This window comes from Myxocyprinus asiaticus, chromosome 29 (genome assembly GCF_019703515.2).
Source record: "Myxocyprinus asiaticus isolate MX2 ecotype Aquarium Trade chromosome 29, UBuf_Myxa_2, whole genome shotgun sequence".
Taxonomy (NCBI): Eukaryota; Metazoa; Chordata; class Actinopteri; order Cypriniformes; family Catostomidae; genus Myxocyprinus; species Myxocyprinus asiaticus.
Window position 1 is genome coordinate 24,901,935 of NC_059372.1, and position 18,841 is coordinate 24,920,775.

An 18,841-nucleotide genomic window follows, 5' to 3' on the forward strand; every position below is an offset into this window, starting at 1 on the left:
GAAAGTGGAGATTTATAGTAAAACAAAAAGACTAAAAATGGATCTGTTTTTCACCCACAACTATCATATCATTCTGAAGATATGGATTAAACCACTGGAGTCTTATGGATTACTTTTATGCTGCCTTTAAATGCTTTTTGGACCTTCAAAGTTCTGGACACCATTCACTTGCATAGTTTAGACCTACAGAGCTGAGATATTCTTCAACAAATCTTCGATGTATCACATCTAATTGCATGAGCGTGAGTAAATGATGAGAGAACTCACATTTTTGGGTGAACTATCCCTTTAAGACCAATAGCTTAACATAGCAAGTGAAAGTAATCTAAACTCTTCAGTGTCGAGTATTTTTAGCATCCTATTTTCAAAAATAATGATATCAATGATAACTATATTTGAACCATTTCTCTAATCATTTTAAAATCTCTCTAAATCAATTTTAAATCTGTCTGTTCCAATATTTATGTATGTAGTACCCCAAAGGCTTGTGGTAATTGAAGTGTGCTTGTGTTACAGAAGACCATGTGTGTCTGCTGGACTGCATTGCTCTGGACCTGCAAGAGATGGACATATTTGCAGCAGAGCGGTTACCCTGTGAGCCATGGGACAGTGTCGGGAAGCATCTGGATACAGACTTGATCTTCCCATCCTACTCAGTGCAAAGGAGCGGAGACAGCCTGCTGAAAGAGCGCTGCCATCTAAAGCTGAAAGTGGAGCGAAACCTTGACAAGTAAGGCACCTTATAGTCTTCTCTTATAGGCCAAGGTAAACTTTAGAATACCGTACAACATATTGACACATTTGTGAAACAGCAGTGAGCCTCTAAATTCCTGTTCGACCATACTACCATTTTAGAAAAAATAGGAGTCTTAGTTTCAATTTTGTTTTGCCATGTTCTTTCATCTACACTTGTCTCAGGGAGTTGAGTCATGCTGTCCCAGATATGTCCATCCATGGCAGTCTGTCTTCTGTCCACTGCTCCCTGGACCTGGAGAGGTATCAGCTGATCCGTGGCCTCCTTGAGCACAACCTGGGAGAGCCCGTAGAGGAGTTCCTCAGACCTTACAACCTCCAGGACCCAAGCACCTATGTAAGCCTTTTACTGCAGCCTGCCTATATACTATGTTTATGTATTATGAAAAATTATGATGCTTCTAATTATAATGGGCTTTCGCTTATCAATTTTTCTTTTGCTATATAAATTATGAAGACCGGTCTTCTTCAGGTCTATGACTGATTTGTTTATAAATCAAATGCAAATGGGACTTTTAACAAAACAAAGTCATTTGCAGGCTTTGTTTGGTGGAGTGTAATTATAATTGAAACTCAATGAGTATTACATTTTACTTGTTGCAAGTGAAACACACGGTAGATGATATGAATGTTAAATAAGAAGATATGTGGACTGCTGCTGTTTAGTGGCACAAATGTGATTACTTTATTTTCTGCATACCTCATATGCATTAAAACTGAATGCACTACATTTGTAAATGAATAAAATATAGGGGCAAGTGTCAGCAAATACAGAATTTGAGATTAATCATGTTAACGTCATGAAAGTCATGAGATTAATCATGCTTAAAGGGATAGTTCACTCAAAAATGAGAATTTTCTCATCAATATTTAAGTTCTTTTTTACTATCGATCTTCACTTTCTTTTGTTTTTGGCGATTTGCATTCTTCGTGTATATTGTCACCTACTGGGCAGGGAGGATAATTTATAGTAAAAAAAGGACTTAAATATTGATCTGTTTCTCACCCACATCGATCATATCGCTTCTGCAGATATGGATTTAACCACTGAAGTCACGTGGATTACTTTTGTGCTGCCATTATATGCTTTTCAGAGCTTCAAAATTTTGGTACCCATTTACTTGCATTGTATTGACCAACAGAGCTGAAATATTCTTCTAAAAATCTTCGTTTATGTTCAGCAGAAGAAAGAAAGTCATACACATCAGGGATGGCATAAGGATGAGTAAATGATAGAGAATTTTCATTTTTGGGTGAACTATCCCTTATATTATTTTAATTTATTGACAGCCCTGTTTTAAACATTTTACAGTGAAGTGACAGCTTGTCATGATTTATTTAAAGGCTGTGTAAATGTGAATCATTGACCTCTGTGTTTGTCACTGCAGACCGTGTTAAGTGGTGATGTGTACACATGCCTCTCTCTTCTGGTGGACATGAAAGATGTCAGTCTGGAGTTACTAAACAACCACAAATCCACCGGTCAGAACCACTCCTTGGCTAGGTACTTGATGAGTTGAGAATATTTTATTGCTTTGCACTTTCCTGTTTCGTAAGCAGTGCAACAAATGGGTAATTATTTCTTGCTCTTTTAGATTTGACTTCATGAAATCTAAGCTCCTGTTTGAGAGTTTCTCCAATGGTTCCAAGTCTGTGAACCTGGTGTCTCATTCACTTCTGGCCCATGACACTCGATTTACTGGCTGTAGTGGTCCCACAGAAGGCAAACACAATGTGTTTGATTGCATTCTGCAGCCCTCCAGGACTGGCACCAACCGAGCCTCCCTGCAGCTGGAGCTGCATTACAGGTAAGCCTGCTCCTGAATCTATTTTAAATGCATCTGAAGAGTAAACGTTTGTTTTATTCCTTTCATATTCTCTGTCTAACAGATCTACGCGGGACTCCTCAAGCTTCACTGTGGTTTTAAACAATCTGCGAGTCTTCCTTATCTTTGATTGGCTGCAGCTGGTGAAGGACTTTCTGCGAATGCCTGTGGAGAAAGGGGCCGCACTTTCCCACCAGCACTGGCCCAGTGGCAGCAGTGACATAGGCAGCACAGGGGCTGTCATGCCCAAAACTGTCAAGAGTGGCGTGGTCACTAAGCGATCCACTGTGCCAGTCACTCAAGATAAATACCTGGAGGTCAAGATCAATGTGACAGGTAACACATTATCAATATTGTGGTATTTACTATCACACTCTCACTTAAATGGGGTTGACTGAAGTCTGCTGACTTTTTCCAAGGGACGGAGTTTGTGGTTGTCGAGGATTCTTCATGTTTGGATACCAATGCTATCATCCTGAAAGGCACCACTGTGCTTACATACAAGCCTCGACTTCTGGACAGGCCTTTTTCTGGCAGCCTAGCTGGCGTTGAGGTGATGCCCTGGACACCAATTATTCCACCATATCCATGACAGAAAATAAAAATTATCAATCCATGCTGACATTTTATATCTGCTTTTGTCTCTGTTCCACATCCGTTTAGGTGTTCTCTTGTCGACTGGGCAGTGAGCAGGAAACCGCTTTGTCTATCATTGATCCTGTCAATGTACAGGTGGAGCTCTGTGGAAGCCCAACGTACCAGAGCAGCTCAGGACTTCTGGATGCCTTCAACATAGAGGACTTTCCACCACTCCTGGAGGTCAGTATACAGTTGAAACAGGTCAAGGATGAAAAGTCTTTAAAAAAAAATTTCTTCACCTGTAAAATATGTTAAATACATGGTTCAATCTTGTTTCCCTCCACTCCACAGATACAGTTCCCTGCTCTTGACATCCGTCTCTCCTACAACGATGTGCAGCTTTTCCTGGCAATAGCTAAGTCCATCCCCACCACAGGGTCTCCTGGCCCTTCAGACACTGCCGCAGAAGCTGAGAATACAGCATCCACTGCCAGCACAGACACTCCATCCAAACCAAAAGACAGCTTCAGACACAAGACAGAGGCCTTACTGGGTTTGTTCACTGAGAAAGAACATGTCCTTCAAATATCTTAAATTGATAGTTCACCCAAAAATAAAAATTCTGTCATTATTTACTCACCCTCATGTTGTTCCAAACCTATATGTTTTTCTTTCTTCCAAGGAGATGTTAGGCAAGATGTTAGCCTCAGTCACCATTCACTTTCATTTTATGAAAAAAAAAAAATGGCAATGAAAGCGAATGGCGACTGAGGACAACATTTTGCCTAACATCTCCTTTTGTGTTCCTTGGAAGAAAGAAAAACATATGGGTTTTGAACAACATGGGTGATGAGTAAAGGTGAGTAATGAGGGTTAGTAAATAATGACAGAATTTTCATTTTTGGGTGAACTATCCCTTTAAACATCTAAAGGTTTTAGGTAACAGCTGTGCTAATATTTTTTAAATATGTGATTTTAGAAGGTCAGCTTAAGCGGTTACAGGACCTTGGTTTCAGAAAGGAAGACTGCAGGCGGGCCCTCATTCACTGTAAAGGTACAGCAGTGCTCTTGTCTACGTGGAACCAGATAATTTTTCTTTAATGGAATGATTACAAATGTGAATTTAAGAATGGTATATGTGTGTGTGAATTACAGGTCAGTTGGACCAAGCTGCCACATGGCTGTGGGAGAACGCAGAGAGCATGTCTGGCCGTAGCAGAGCTGACTCGGATTCAAGTAGCCACTCGGTTCCTCCCCTCTCCGGAGTGGAGGTGAAGGCTGAGAGTGTGTGCTTCTGCTTCATCGATGACTGCCTGGACTGTGACGTCCCACTGGCAGAGCTCACCTTCTCACGTGAGGATGACTGCATACAGTAACACTCAAACACGCATATTGTAAGCAGGCAGTAAAAACTCACATAACAGCTTTTCCCTTCCATTGTAGGTCTTTGTGTTCTCCAGAGAATTGGATCAATGCAAGAAGGCAAGGCTAGTTTCACTCTGTCTGCAGATTATTACAACAGAGAACTTTCAGGTGAGATCTCAGCATGTGCATAACACATAAAAAAAAAAAAAAAATAGCATAGCATATGTGTGGGCTGGGGTAGGTCCAGCCCCACCCACTTGGCACTCATGCACACTCTTCATAGTGCAACATTTTGTATAATAGGAATATCAGTGTGGCAGATTTTAAATTAGCCTGTAGGCCTTGTGTTTTGTACACCAACCCAAACTACAAACTTGAATCCTGCCTACACCCTTGCATCTTAGTATTGTCTCAAAAGCTGTTCAGACCTTTGTTCAGTTCAAATAACATTTATCTTGTTGGTTTGGAGTTGCACTGATTTGGATACATTTTCAAGTATTGAGTAGTGAACTAAGTGTCCAATCGATGTCTGTCTATGTACCTACCTACATTAACACACATACATACTCTTGTGTGTACAGGCTGGGAGCCGTTCATCGAGCCCTGGCCGTGTTTTCTGGATTGGCAGCGGCAGGCGGCAGGCCGGCTCCATCCTCCACGTCTTAAGATTGGAGTTCGAGCCAAGCAGAGGCTGGATGTCAACATCACCTCTGTTTTACTGGGTATTTACTCTGGGTCAAGTACACTCATAGGGCTCCATGCTTTTCTCTAGATGTTTGCTTCCATATTGATGAGTGGTGTGTTAATTCTAACACCCTGCTGTGGGCCTGTCGTTCTGACACAGAGCAGTACAGCACCACCAAGACTTCGTGGTTAGCAGATTACTGCAAAAAAGACGAGCAGTCGCCACAGTCCTCCCCTGCCCTTTCCTGGATGGGATCGTCAGTGGATCCCCCATCCTTTGGCCAGAGTGAGTAACAGCCATCTGCTTAGCCCGGACTCTAAAAGAATAACTGCACTGCAGCACTGTATGTTACATACTTGTCGACATTAGAGGTTTATACAGCTGGCTCCAAATGTATGAGACCACTAGTGAAAATACTTTTACATTAATTTCTGAATTAATAAAATTTTCATTATAAGGTTGAGTAAAAGTTTAATTGAAAAAAAGTAATGTATTTTTTTTTAATTTTTTTAGAATGTGTTATGTCCCCCTTTTGCTGTTATGGCAACATGCAGTCAAGTTGGCTAAATTTGTGCAAAACCTGATCCATGTTGTCAGAATTTTCTTATTCATTTTACATCATAACTTTTTAATTTGTAAAAAGTCTGAAAACTTTCTTTTTATTTTCAGGTTTAAATGATAAAATCCCTAATTTCAATGTTGTCTCAGACTTTTGGACCTCACTATATATCTTATGCTTAATTTTAAACATATACAGTGGCAAGAAAATGTATGTGAACCCTGCATTTATTTATAAATTTGTCTTAAAATGTGGTTTGATCTTCATCTAAATTACAATAATGAACAAACACAATCTGTTTTAACTAATAACACACAGATTATTTTATTGTTATTGTACACATTAAATACATCATTCAAAAATTCGCAGTGTAGGTTGGAAAAAGTATGTGAACCCCTATGCTAATGACGGCAACAATAACTAAGTAGAGTCAGGAGCTGGGAAACCTGGGATCCAATTAATGAAACAAGATTGGAGGTGTGGGTTCGAGCTACTTTGACTTATAAAAAGCACTCAAACATTTTAAGTTTGCAATTCACAAGAAGCATCTGCTGACGTGGACCTTGCCTTGCAAAAAGAGATCTCCGAAGACCTACGATCATAAATGGTCGCTTTGCAGGACACCACGAAGGAAGTCACTGCTTTCAAAGTTTTTCAAAGACCACCTTGACCCTCTGCACCCCAACTGGGAAAATTATTTGTGGACTGATGAATCTAAGGTTGAATTTTTTTGGGAAGAACATGCAGCACTACATATGGCGTAAAAAGGGCACAGCATACCAACATGAAAACATCATCCCAACGGTAAAGTACGGTGGAGGGAGCATCATGACTTGGGGCTGCTTTTCTCCTTCGGGGCCTGGAACTTGCCATCATAGAGGGGAAAAAAAATTCCCAAATTTATCAAGATATCCTAAAGGATAATATCAGGGTGGGTGATGCAGCAGGACAATGACCCTAAACAGAGAAGTAAATCCACTAGAGAATGGCTTCAAAAAAAGAGAATTCACCTTTTGGAGTGGCCCAGTGAGAGCCCAGACCTTAACCCAATAGAGATGCTGTGAAATAACCTCGAGAGCCATTCACACCAGGCATTCTAAGAATATGGCTGAGCTGTAACATTTCTGTAAGGAAGAAAGGTCCAAAATTCCTTCTGAACATTGTGCAGATCTAATCCACAGCTACTGGAAAAGCTTGGTTGAGGTTATTGCTGCCAAAGGAGGATCGACCAGTTATTAGGTCCAAGGGTTCAGTTACTTTTTTCACAGCACTGTGAATGTTTAATGGGATGTGTTCAATAAAGACATGAAAGATTATAATTGTTTGTGTGTTGTTAGCTTAAGCACATTGTGTTTGTCTATACCTGTGACTTTGATGAAGAGGTTATCACATTTTATGACAAATTAATACTGAAAACCAGCTAATTCCAATTATTTACTGGAAAAATTCTTGCCACTGTGATTAGGTAACTGTTGAACAGTTTGAGAAAAACCCTTAGTAAATCCTTCAAATAATGTATTTTAAATTTAGTCACAAAGTTTAAATTGGGGTCGATTCTTTGTTGATATCCAGAAAATGCCTTTGAGCAACTAATATCAACAGAAGTTTTCATATCATGTTGATTTAGTGACTAATCTTTAGTTCAAATGCAGATCAATCAATAGTTTTCAAAGTATACTTAAAGATAAGATCACAGACTATACTACCATAATGTGTGTGTGTCTCATTCTACCCTACTCTTTGACCATATGCGTCTCCACTCCTCTTCCCACAGCCTCCTAGCATGTCTCTCTCTTTTCCCTAACCCTTTCTCTCCACTGTCAGGTCTTCCTCTTGCCTACCTTAGAACTAGAAGCTCTACCAGCTTGACTTGTCTTGAGCAGCAGATTCATGCACGAGGTACAGTTCATAGATGGGTAGAGGAACTTTAATGAAGACAGAAGATCATTTTATTTGGTGTTGTACAGTGTAGGATATAGAACTTCACTCCTCTTTCTCTCAGTTCTGGACTTTTGTTCTAAACCTAACACCTAATTTAACCCTGACCCTAACCCCTAACCCTATAATTTAAACATGTTTGTGTTCAGTAGCAGTTTATGAGGCCATCTTTTCATTTAAGAAGAAATTAACAAAAGCACGCACATCCAACGGCAAAAAAATCTCAGTGTGGGTGCCCGACCAAATAGGCATCAGACAAAAAGAGAAAAAAAGTTGGCACACCACAGCTCCAAAAATAGAAAAATGTATTAATGTTTATTAATGTTCTCACCAATTGTGATGTTTCGAGCCCACGGCTCTTCATCAGACAATAAAAACATTCAAAGTTCAACCCTTATATACCCCAGAACAATCAGTCAATATACATCACGATTAACCAGAGATAAAAAATGTTATGATGCCTCAACGTGCAAAAAGAGAATAAACAATCAAACTTGTTAATCTCTTGTTAATCATGTGATGTATATTGATTGATTGTTCTGGGGTATATAAGGGCTGACCGTTGAATGTTTTTATTGTCTGATGAAGAGCTGTGGGCTCGAAACGTTACCTTAGGCGAGAACACTATAATAAATGTTTCTATTTTTATAGCTGTGGTGTGCTGACTTTTTTTTTCTCTTTTCATCTTTTCATTTAAACCATGCTTTTTTACAGAGTTTTTTTGTGATTATTGTGTCACGATATATTGTTACTGAAAATGTCATTTATAACTATAATGTAGTTCCTGTTCATTTGCATACAAAACATTTTGTGTCCATCATATTCAAGTTTGCTTCTGTTTTTCTTTAGTAAAATCAGCATTTGGTGCACAATATCCAATATAGCTGGGATCGCCCATTATCTTGAGTGAAACTTGTAGCTAATTTTTGTTCATGCCACATTTCAGCGGATGTGAAGCTCTCCAAGAGGAGGCAACCATTTGTCCCCTATGCCTTACGCAACCACACTGGCTGTACTATGTTGTTTGCTACCCTCACTACCACACCAACCAGGTCAGAGGAGCTTCCATATCATGTTATAATTGAAACAGTAAGATAATCAACATGTGAACTAAATTTTTTAGTTTGGGAAAATACACAATGCTATGTCCACAGAGTGGCACTGTCTCACAGCAGTAGCGCTGACTCCATATCTGATGTGCATGGGTCTGGGACAGACGATACACACAACATCAGCCAGTGGAGAGAAGTGCTGCCAGGAGAGGAGATCCCTTTTGAGTTTGAGGCCCGGGAGAAACTGAGACACAGGTAGAAGAGGGTTTTTATCTAAGACATCTGAATAAAATAGATCATAACACATTAGGGCACCTACACAGCACAGAAGGCTGTGACGTAACTTTAAACTGATAGGAATGCGCAAGATGCTTTTTGAAGATGAAGACAGAGCCAGGTCAGTTGGAATTCAAGAGGGAATACAGCAAATTGGATTTCCGAAATCACAACTCTCTGCAAAATTCTTATTGGTCAACTGATCCCTGTGTGTTGAAACTTTTTGTCGCATGACGGAGTATCAGTTTCTGCAAACATAGTGGAATCGTAGTGTCCTCTGACCCAGTGTAAACCTTAGGGTGTAGGTACCCTTACACCGTATCCTAACCAGACTTTTAGCAGCAGGCCACTGGTCTCTCCACACTGAAATTAATTATACTGTGCGAGGTGGCACAACCACAGCCAATCAGAACATTTTTGATATTTTATGTGCTGTTATGAGAAGCTTGATTTTGGACCAGTGAGAGTTCGCAGTGAGAACCCACTGTTCATTAAACTAATCAAGCACTGAATTTTGACATTGTATTTTGAAAAGCCATGAAATGTGCTGCGTTGACAGAATTGTCTATAAAAGCAACACCTGAAATGTCATGAAATAATATTAAGCAGATCTTTATGTCCAAAGTAGCTTGTAGGACAAAAGCTGCAGAGAGAGTCTCTGGAGAAACGTGGGTTTTAGTGCCATGCTCAGGGGCACAATTATAATAGGATTGGATTGTAACTACAGCAGCTCTCCAACTCTGGGATTGTTCATAGCCTAGAGGTGATGAATGTTTGCGGTTACAGATTTGAACCCCGGCAGGGGTGACCCAGAAACTAGAGAAATACAGAAATCCTTCATTGAGTCCTGCTCAGTCGACATTGTACCCTTAAGCAAAGCACTTACCCCAGGTTGCTCCAGGGACCTGTTACCGTGTTCTGTCATTTTGCATGAACCGCATCTGCTAAATTACAAGCAAACAAGTTTTTGGGTCACCTGTCCTGTACCCTTCAAATGAGTTGCCCCACTCTCTGTTTTCTACACTAGCTTTTCCGCAATCCTGCTTAAAAACCTGTAATCTGGATTAAATCTTTAAAGGCTTATTTATTTACTGTTCGGTTTGCTTTAACAAACACTTCAATGCTTTTGATACAATGATATGAGTACTTCATACTTCTTTACTAATAATGTGCTTTGAACAAAGACATACCCATGAGCTGAAACTGCACCAGCTGCTGGTGCGTGTGGTGGGCTGGGAGCAGGTGAAGCCAGTATCAGTTGACAAGGTTGGAGTGTTCTTCCGCTACGCTGCCCCTGATCGAAACAACCCCTCGAGCACTGTGAGTGTTAATGCGTCACACAATTTATAATCTGTGTAAATTCCGAGGATTTATTCTGTGTGTAGAATATTTTAATTACTTAATAATTCATAAAATTATTTTTGAAGTCTTCTCTATTGGGTTTCTAAACGTAATGATTTTTTTCTACTTCATTATTTTATTATTTTGAAATTCAGTATCTTTTAGTAGTTTTCATTAAAAAATGTATGTGGTTTTTCTAGGTTGGCAGCCCAATCAGCAGAACCAACATCATACACCCTCATGTATATGTAAGTGTTTATATCTCATGACATTCAGATAATTGCACTTTAAATAATTCCAGCTTGTGGTGTGTATATACAGTCTGTAATCTCTGTGTTCAGTTCTCAGCTTTGCCGCCTGTCAGAGTGGTTTTCTCCATTACCATGGAGGGTAGTGCACGGAAAGTAATTACAGTCCAGTCTGCTCTCACAGTGAAGAATCGCCTTGAGGTTCCCATGGAAGTGCGACTAGATAGCCCCTCTGCACCAGACAGTAAGTGGTTTTGATTACTGTTTTCACTTGTATTGACCTGTATTTTTCTATTCATCAACTTGTCATTGAAAGTTGTCTATTCATCAACTTGTCTACCTCCTGTAGAACCTGTTGTCCTACCACCCATCCTGCCTGGAGAGGCCTTGCCCATCCCTCTCCATCTGACCTCTTGGAGGCTGCAGGCGAGACCTAAAGGCTTGGGATTGTTCTTCTGTAAAGTACCCATCCATTGGACCACTGTGGAACGGCCTGGCGAGGTCAGCAGCAGCATGAGGGAGTGCCAGTCAGTAGACTTTGATGACCAGCTCAAACGTAGCTTCAGGTAAAAACGGGTTGATGACATAGAAAATATATCAGGTATGAAGGTACCCAGGCAAGGTATTTTCTTCAGTTGTAAATAGTTTTGTTCCTTTATAGGTTTTGTGTTGTCATTAAGAAAGAGAACTACCCCGAACAGCAGCCTGCCAAAACTGTGGCAGGAGGTACAAATCAGATCTACCGCCAGCCGGGTCACACCATCTATCTGCTGCCCACCCTGGTGCTGGCCAACCTTCTGCCATGCGACCTCAACTACTACATCAAAGGGACCTCGATCAAGGGAACCATGAAACCGAGCAAGGAGGCAGTGCTGCATGCAGCAGACACATCGCAAAACATAGAATTAGGTGAACTAGAGTACATACACATTTTTCAAATCTATTTTTCTTAAAACAAGTGCATTGGGGCAGTTCATAGCATTTTTATCATTTTTTCATAGCTTGTCAGGTTAACGCTTTAAGCTCGGTGTTTGTGCTTCTCATCTGTGTCAATATCAGACACACTAAAGAAGATCTGTGAATCTCCCGTGATTGTTTATATATCCGCTTTTTAATATTCCTTTTAAAGCTACTCGTAAACGGCAAAGTTTAAACTCTTGATTAAGCGCAGCAGTTGATTGACAGGGGCCGGTGCCTTACTGCTGCCAGGATGCATACAGGATGGATTAGCGTTTACACCTCAAATGCGATCTGATCACATGCGTTTTTGAACACATTTGTATGTGGTTTTTGTGATCCCATCACAAAACGTTTTAGACTCCATTTAGACCTATATTTAATGTCAAATCAGAAAAATGAAGCAAAAAGTTAATTTTTGGCTGAAATAGTTTTCATTTATTAATTAACATAATTCAAAGTCCAGTAAACATAAAAAAGCTAAATCAATATTTGGTGTGGCCACCTTTGCCTTTAAAACAGCACCAATTCACCAAGGTACACCTGGACACAGTTTTTCATGGTTGTTGGCAGATAGGATGTTCCAAGCTTCTTGGAGAATTCACCACAGTTCTTCTATCTGTTTAGGCTGTCTCTATTACTTCTGTCTCTTCATGTAATCCTAGACTGACACATTGTTTAGTGGGGGGCTTTGTGGGGGCAGTGCCATCTGTTGCAGGGCTCCCTGTTCTTCTATTCTATTTTATTTACAAAAGTAGTGTTTGGGAGTCTAAAATGTATATTTCCTATTGACACACTAAAGCTGAAGATATAAATAACCATCTTAACACAAATGTTTTTGTGAAACTTCTTATGTGCCTAAGGCTTTTGCACAGTACTGTATGTATATATATATATATATATATATATATATATATATATATATATATATATATATATATATATACCCACAGTACTGTGCAAAAGTTTTAGGCACTTGTGAAAAATGTTGCAAAGTGAGGATGTCTTCAAAAATAGTGCCTTAAATAGTTTTCATTTATTAATTAACATCATTCAGAGTCCAGTAAACATAAAAAAGCTAAATCAATATTTGGTGTGGGCACCTTTGCCTTTATAACAGCACCAATTCTCCTAGGTACACCTGGACACAGTTTTTCTTGGCAGATAGGATGTACCAAGCTTCTTGGAGAATTCACTACAGTTCTTGCTTCTGTCTCTTCATGTAATCCCAGACTGACTCTATGTTCAGTGGGGGGCTCTGTGGGGGCAATGCCATCTCTTGCAGAGTGGCCTGTTCTTCTGTTCTATTTGAAAAATGAATGTTTGGGAGTCTAAAATGTATTTTTCCTATTGACACACTAAAGCTGAAGATATAAATAACCATCTTAAGACAAATGTTTTTGTGAAACATCTTAAATGCCTAAAACTTTTGCACAGTATTATATATATATATATATATATATATATATATATATATATATATATATATATATATATAATTTTAATTTTTAAATTTTTTTTGCACAAGTGCATGTTCGGTCTGAACGGCCCCTTAAAGAGTTACAAGTGGCATGGTTTAGAAAGCTTCATGGGTGTGGTATTCGTTCTCAGGTGTGCTCCTAGAGAACTTTCCTGAGTGTAAGGAGCTGCTCATTCCTTCCGGAACACAGAACTATGTTGTGCGTATGCGGCTATATGATGTAAACAAACGGCTGCTCTGCCTAACCATACGGATTATTCTCAGAGCCCATGGAGCACTAAAAATCCTCATCTCTGCTCCCTACTGGCTCGTCAACAAGACCGGTAGGCTTTATCTCTAAATACATTGACCATAGATTGATGATCTAAACAGAAAACACTGTTGTACTACATCAGAGCTGTAATATTTTCATTGGTTATTGTGTCACACTTGCAGGGCTACCTCTGATCTTCCGTCAGGACAATGGAAAAACAGATGCCGCTGGGCAGTTCGAAGAGCATGAGTTAGCCAGGAGTCTGAGCCCTTTACTCTTTTGCTACACCGACAAAGAGCAGCCCAATATGTGAGTGCAGGGGATGGCAAAACCACTATTCCCCCTGATCAGATGCTTATTAAATACATCTCATTTAATTACCATCACCAGAGACATTTATTCATTAACTAACACTGCAGTAATGTAATTTCACTACTTGAATAACTCTTATTCAATAGACTGCTCAAAAGTCTTGTTCTCTGTTAATCAGGTGCACAATGCGGATTGGTAAAGGGATTCACCCAGATGGTGTTCCAGGATGGTGCCAGGGTTTCTCTCTGGATGGTGGTAGTGGAGTGAGAGCAGTCAAAGTAATACAGCATGGCAACAGACCAGGACTCATCTATAATATAGGTAATAAGGAATGGATCTCACATATTCTAGATCGCATCTATTGCACTGTTGTATTTGCTAACATGAAATGTAATATCTGATTATAGGAATAAATGTGAGAAAAGGAAAGGGGCGTTATCTTGACACCCACATTGTGACCTTTGCCCCGCGGTATTTGCTTGACAATCGATCGTCTCACAAGTTAGCTTTCTCTCAGAGGGAATTTGCCAGAGGAAAGGTGAGACCCAATAATTTCAATGTGCTTGTCTTTGTATCTGATGCCACTTATGTTTTAGATATTTCCAATGAACCTTAAAACAAAAATATTCAGGGTTTTTTGGTCTCTCTTTGCTGCCAGTTTGTTATAACATGTTTGTGCTTTGGTATGCTGTAGGGCATAGCAAATCCAGAGGGCTATATCTCCACTCTGCCAGGCTCCAGTGTTGTATTTCACTGGCCCAGAAATGACTATGATCAGCTTCTCTGTGTCCGTCTCATGGATGTACCCAACTGTACCTGGTCTGGAGGTTTTGAGGTCAACAAGCCCAAATCTTTCCACATCAACATGAGGTAACCAGTGCCACCAAATGCACAAATCTCTAGATTTGAATAGAGAAGAATATGACTAAAGGAGAAGTTCTTAATTTTATAGATGCATTTTTTTCTTCCATAGGGACACGTTGGGAAACTGCTTCTTCCTGCGTGCTGAGATTGCTTTGAAAGGTGCAACACATCAAATCTCATTCAGTGACACTGACCAGCTGCCTCCACCCTTCCGCATAGATAATATCTCTGAGGTAAGAGGGCACACATTAAATATTGTAGAACAGTTCAGAACATTTAAGATTAAGAGTATCTCTACAAAGGGGGCCTGGGTAGCTCATTGGTCAAATACGCTGGCTATCACCCCTGGAGTTCGCTAGTTCGAATCCCAGGGCATGCTGAGTGACTCCAGCCAGGTCTCCTTAGCAACCAAATTGGCCCGGTTGCTAGGGAGGGTAGAGTCACATGGGGTAACTTTCTCGCGGTCACTATAATGTAGTTCATTCTCGGTGGGGCGCGTGGTGAGTTGAGCGTGGTTGCCGCGGTGGATGGCGTGAAGCCTCCACGCGCTGTCTCCGTGGCAACGCGCTCAACAAGCCACGTGATAAGATGCGCGGGTTGATGTCTCAGACGCGGAGGCGACTGGGATTCGTCCTCCGCCACCCAGACTGAGGCGAACCACTACGTGACCATGAGGACTTAAAAAAGCAGAAAAGTTTTTGAAATTGATGACTTGGACCAAATAATAAAGAAAAGCAGCCAATAAGTTCCCAACATAGATGGGAACTCCTTCAATACTGTTTAAAAAGCATCCCAGGGTGATACCTCAAGAAGTTGGTTGAGAAAATGTCAAGAGTACATTTCTGCAAATTCTAGGCAAAGGGTGACTACTTTGAAGATGCTAAAATATAACACAGTTTTGATTTATTTTGGATTTTGTTTAGGCACAACATAATTCCCATAGTTCCATTTATGTTATTCCATAGTTTTGCTGACTTTACTATTATTCAAAAATGTGAAGAAAAAAAAATATAATAACGAATGAGTGTTTCAAAACTTTTGACCGGTAGTGTACAGTATGGAAATGTAATTAAAAAGAATAAAAATAAAATAAACACATTATGTATAGATATATAACTTAATTCTTGTAAAAGTGTAGTTCTTTGAAAAGTAAAAAACATACTGTGTGTGTGTGTGTATATATAAAATTGCAACCAAATTTATTCAACCCCCCCAAGACAGTAAGGATTTACAAAGGTAAGCTTTTCTGATGACCCAGAATTTTTAAAGATTACATCTATATCAGTAGTGTGAATATATAACCTAATATTTCTAAATGGCAGGATTTTTTTTTAAATACAGCCATGTCGGGAGCCTGGGTAGCTCGGCAAGTAAAGACGCTGACTACCACACCTGGAGTCGAAAGCTCGATTTCAGGGCGTGCTGAGTGAATCTAGTCAGGCTTCCTGAGCAACCAATTGGCCTGGTTGCTAGGATGGGTAGAGCCGCGCTGGGTTAATCTCCTCGTGGTTGCTATAATGTGGTTCTTGCTCTTGGTGGGGCGTGTGGTGAGTTGTGCGTGGATGCCACGGAAAATAGCGTGAAGCCTCCACACACGCTATGTCTCTGCGGTAAGGCTACACAAGTAATTGTTTTAAAACAAAATGAAACCATCACACTACAATGATACTTATTTAAGTTTTAAAATGTAAATTTAGTGTTGTAAGCAAAAATGCATTTCTATGAAACAAATGCAATTAAAAATGTGCTGTCAAAAAAGCTAATAGAGGAGATTATTTCATTACACAAGAAAGGTCATGGCTAAAAGTACATTTCCAAGGCACTTCAATTTCCAATAGACAAAGTTGGCAGCATCATTCATACATATTTATAATATGGTACAACAGCAACCTTCTTGGGTGTGGAAGAAAGCAAAACTTCACCAAGGGAAATGTTGACTAGAATATACAAGAAGGAATTTGGAAAGGCCTGTGGAGTCCTGGAAGGTGTTATAGACATGTGACACTAAACTGAAAATGAGTTTTAGACCCATGGGTCAGCAGTATGTCTGGAGTAAGATGACAAGGTAATGACAAGAACAACACCATCCCCACGGTAAAGCATGGAGGTGGGTCAGTCCTGTTATGGGGGTGTTTTGCAGCTGCAGGAATGGCTATCCTGACTATGTGACTGACACCATGGATTCTTTATGGTATCAGGCCATTTTGGCAAAAATGTGATGCCTTCAGTGTGTGAATTGAAGCTCGTTGATCACTGGACTTTCCAGCAAGACAATAACACCAAGGATACATCCAAGTTATCCAAAATCTGATTCAGGGAATGGTTGTGGAATGTCCTTGATGGAATGGCCCTTTCAGTCCATCATTAAAATCCCATTGAAAATCTTTGTTGGGATTTGAAGGAAGCAGTGGCAGCACAGAAACCAAAGAATGTCAATGAGCTGAAAGCTTTTGCTCATGAGAAATGTGTAAAGATTCCAATAGAGAGGTGTCTGAAGCCTGAGAACACTTACCTGTAACATTTATTTGATGTTATTAAGGGTAAAGGATGCTCCACAAATGACTGACTTTGGGGGTTGAATATTTTTGACATGACATTTGTGGAGAGAATTAGTTATTTTTTATTTAAAAATTTGGGTAAACCAAACTCCTTTTTTTCTCAAAATCACTCAAATGTGTATTAAAAACTTACTTTGTGTGACAAAGGTTCAGGTTGGGCAGATAAAGGAGGAAGCGGGAACTGGTTTAAACAAATCATGTGAGTCTGTTTTATTAACAAATAACCATCAATCGCTGTACAGTTTCACTCAAAATACAAGACGGCTTTTCAGCGTCACTCAAATAAACAGTCTGCTTTTCAGCTTCACACAACACAAGGCTCTTTCTCTCTCTTAAGGGACAGACATGAAGACTCTGGTCTTCTCTCTCCTCCCTCTGTGAACCCTTTTTTTCTGTGGCCATCTTTTTATCTCCCCCAACTCTCACTGTGAACATAGCGATGGTAATTAGTCACAATTCATCTCAGGTGGATGTCCTTACCGCTTTCTCTCTACCCAGACGGGCGCTCGACCACACCCTCACCTCCACATACCCCCACCGCCCGACTCAGGCCGGGGGAACCGTCCAGACCCCCCCCCCTTTCTGGAGAGTAAGTCCGCGACAGCCATCTGTGGACCATTTCGAACTTAAATGGCTGGAGTGCCAGATACCAACGGGTGATCCAGGCGTTGGCATCCTTCATGCGGTGGAGCCATTGGAGTGTGGGGTGGTCTGAACAGAGGGTGAATGCTCGTCCCAACAAATAGTAGTGGAGAGTGAGGACCACCCACTTGATGGCTAAACACTCCTCCTCTATGGTGCTGTACTTTGTCTCTCTTATAGAAAGCTTTCGACTAATGTACAGCACCGGGCACTCCTCCCCCTCCATCTCTTGGGACAGAACAGCACTCAGCCCCCCGTCCGATGCATCCATCTGTAAAATAAAAGGTAGAGAGAAATCATGGGAATGCAGAAGCGGCCCGCACAAAGTGCAGCTTTTACCTGCGTGAAAGCTTGTTGGCATGACTCCGTCCACTGGACCGGGTCTGGGGCTCCATTTTTAGTGAGATCAGTCAGCGGGCTGGTGACGTCATAAAAATTAGCCACAAACCTTCAATAGTAGCCGGCCAGCCCCAGAAACTGTCTCACTTCCTTTTGGTCTTGGGTCTCGGGCAGGTCACGATCGCTGTGGTTTTATCAATTTGAGGTCGCACCTGCCCATGACCCAAGTGGAACCCCAGATACCATACCTCCACCCATCCAATTGCACAATTCTTCGTGTTTGCTGTGAGCCCCGCTTGTCGCAGTGACCTCAGAACCGCCCTCAGATGCTACATATGCCGCTGCCAATCATTACTGTAAATAATGATATCATCCAAATAAGCAGCGGCATACGCATCATGCGGTCTGAGGACTCGGTCCATAAGATGCTGAAACGTAGCTGGGGCCCCAAACAAAATGAACGGAAGGGTCACAAATTGGTGTAATCCAAACAGTGTGGAGAAGGCTGTTTTCTTATGGGACATCGACGTTAAGGGGATCTGCCAATATCCCTTTGTCAAATCCAGTGTCTAATAAAAGCGAGCCGAGCCCAACCGATCGAGCAGTTCGTCAATACGAGGCATTGGATAAGCATCAAATTTTGACACCGCACTGACCTTTCTATAATCCACACAGAACCGGACAGAGACATTGCTTTTAGGTACCAGAACCACCATGCTGGCCCAATCACTGTGGGATTCTTCTATTACATCCATATCGAGTATGGCCTTTAATTCTTCTCGTACTACTTTTTTCTTGTGTTCGGGTAAGCGGT

The 18,841-nt window shown here is 40.7% G+C and overlaps 1 protein-coding gene across 4 annotated transcripts in view; it reads left to right on the top strand.

The window, feature by feature from the left end:
* Positions 1–18,841, top strand: part of LOC127419935 (intermembrane lipid transfer protein VPS13D-like) — a 69,717-nt gene that overhangs the window by 22,440 nt on the left and 28,436 nt on the right. For 3 of the 4 annotated variants that reach the window (XM_051661759.1, XM_051661758.1, XM_051661760.1), the window contains 27 exons: positions 517–730; positions 919–1,090; positions 2,142–2,257; positions 2,349–2,561; positions 2,644–2,915; positions 2,999–3,132; positions 3,243–3,398; positions 3,510–3,711; positions 4,138–4,212; positions 4,314–4,511; positions 4,602–4,691; positions 5,105–5,245; positions 5,368–5,493; positions 7,592–7,666; positions 8,652–8,757; positions 8,860–9,012; positions 10,218–10,353; positions 10,575–10,622; positions 10,716–10,866; positions 10,972–11,188; positions 11,284–11,531; positions 13,191–13,382; positions 13,495–13,621; positions 13,803–13,945; positions 14,032–14,162; positions 14,319–14,494; positions 14,598–14,721. In XM_051661759.1, the coding sequence (XP_051517719.1) occupies positions 517–730; positions 919–1,090; positions 2,142–2,257; positions 2,349–2,561; positions 2,644–2,915; positions 2,999–3,132; positions 3,243–3,398; positions 3,510–3,711; positions 4,138–4,212; positions 4,314–4,511; positions 4,602–4,691; positions 5,105–5,245; positions 5,368–5,493; positions 7,592–7,666; positions 8,652–8,757; positions 8,860–9,012; positions 10,218–10,353; positions 10,575–10,622; positions 10,716–10,866; positions 10,972–11,188; positions 11,284–11,531; positions 13,191–13,382; positions 13,495–13,621; positions 13,803–13,945; positions 14,032–14,162; positions 14,319–14,494; positions 14,598–14,721 (4,136 nt within the window). The remainder of the gene's footprint in view (positions 1–516; positions 731–918; positions 1,091–2,141; positions 2,258–2,348; positions 2,562–2,643; positions 2,916–2,998; positions 3,133–3,242; positions 3,399–3,509; positions 3,712–4,137; positions 4,213–4,313; positions 4,512–4,601; positions 4,692–5,104; positions 5,246–5,367; positions 5,494–7,591; positions 7,667–8,651; positions 8,758–8,859; positions 9,013–10,217; positions 10,354–10,574; positions 10,623–10,715; positions 10,867–10,971; positions 11,189–11,283; positions 11,532–13,190; positions 13,383–13,494; positions 13,622–13,802; positions 13,946–14,031; positions 14,163–14,318; positions 14,495–14,597; positions 14,722–18,841) is intronic. The other variant, XM_051661762.1, reaches the window with a different exon arrangement.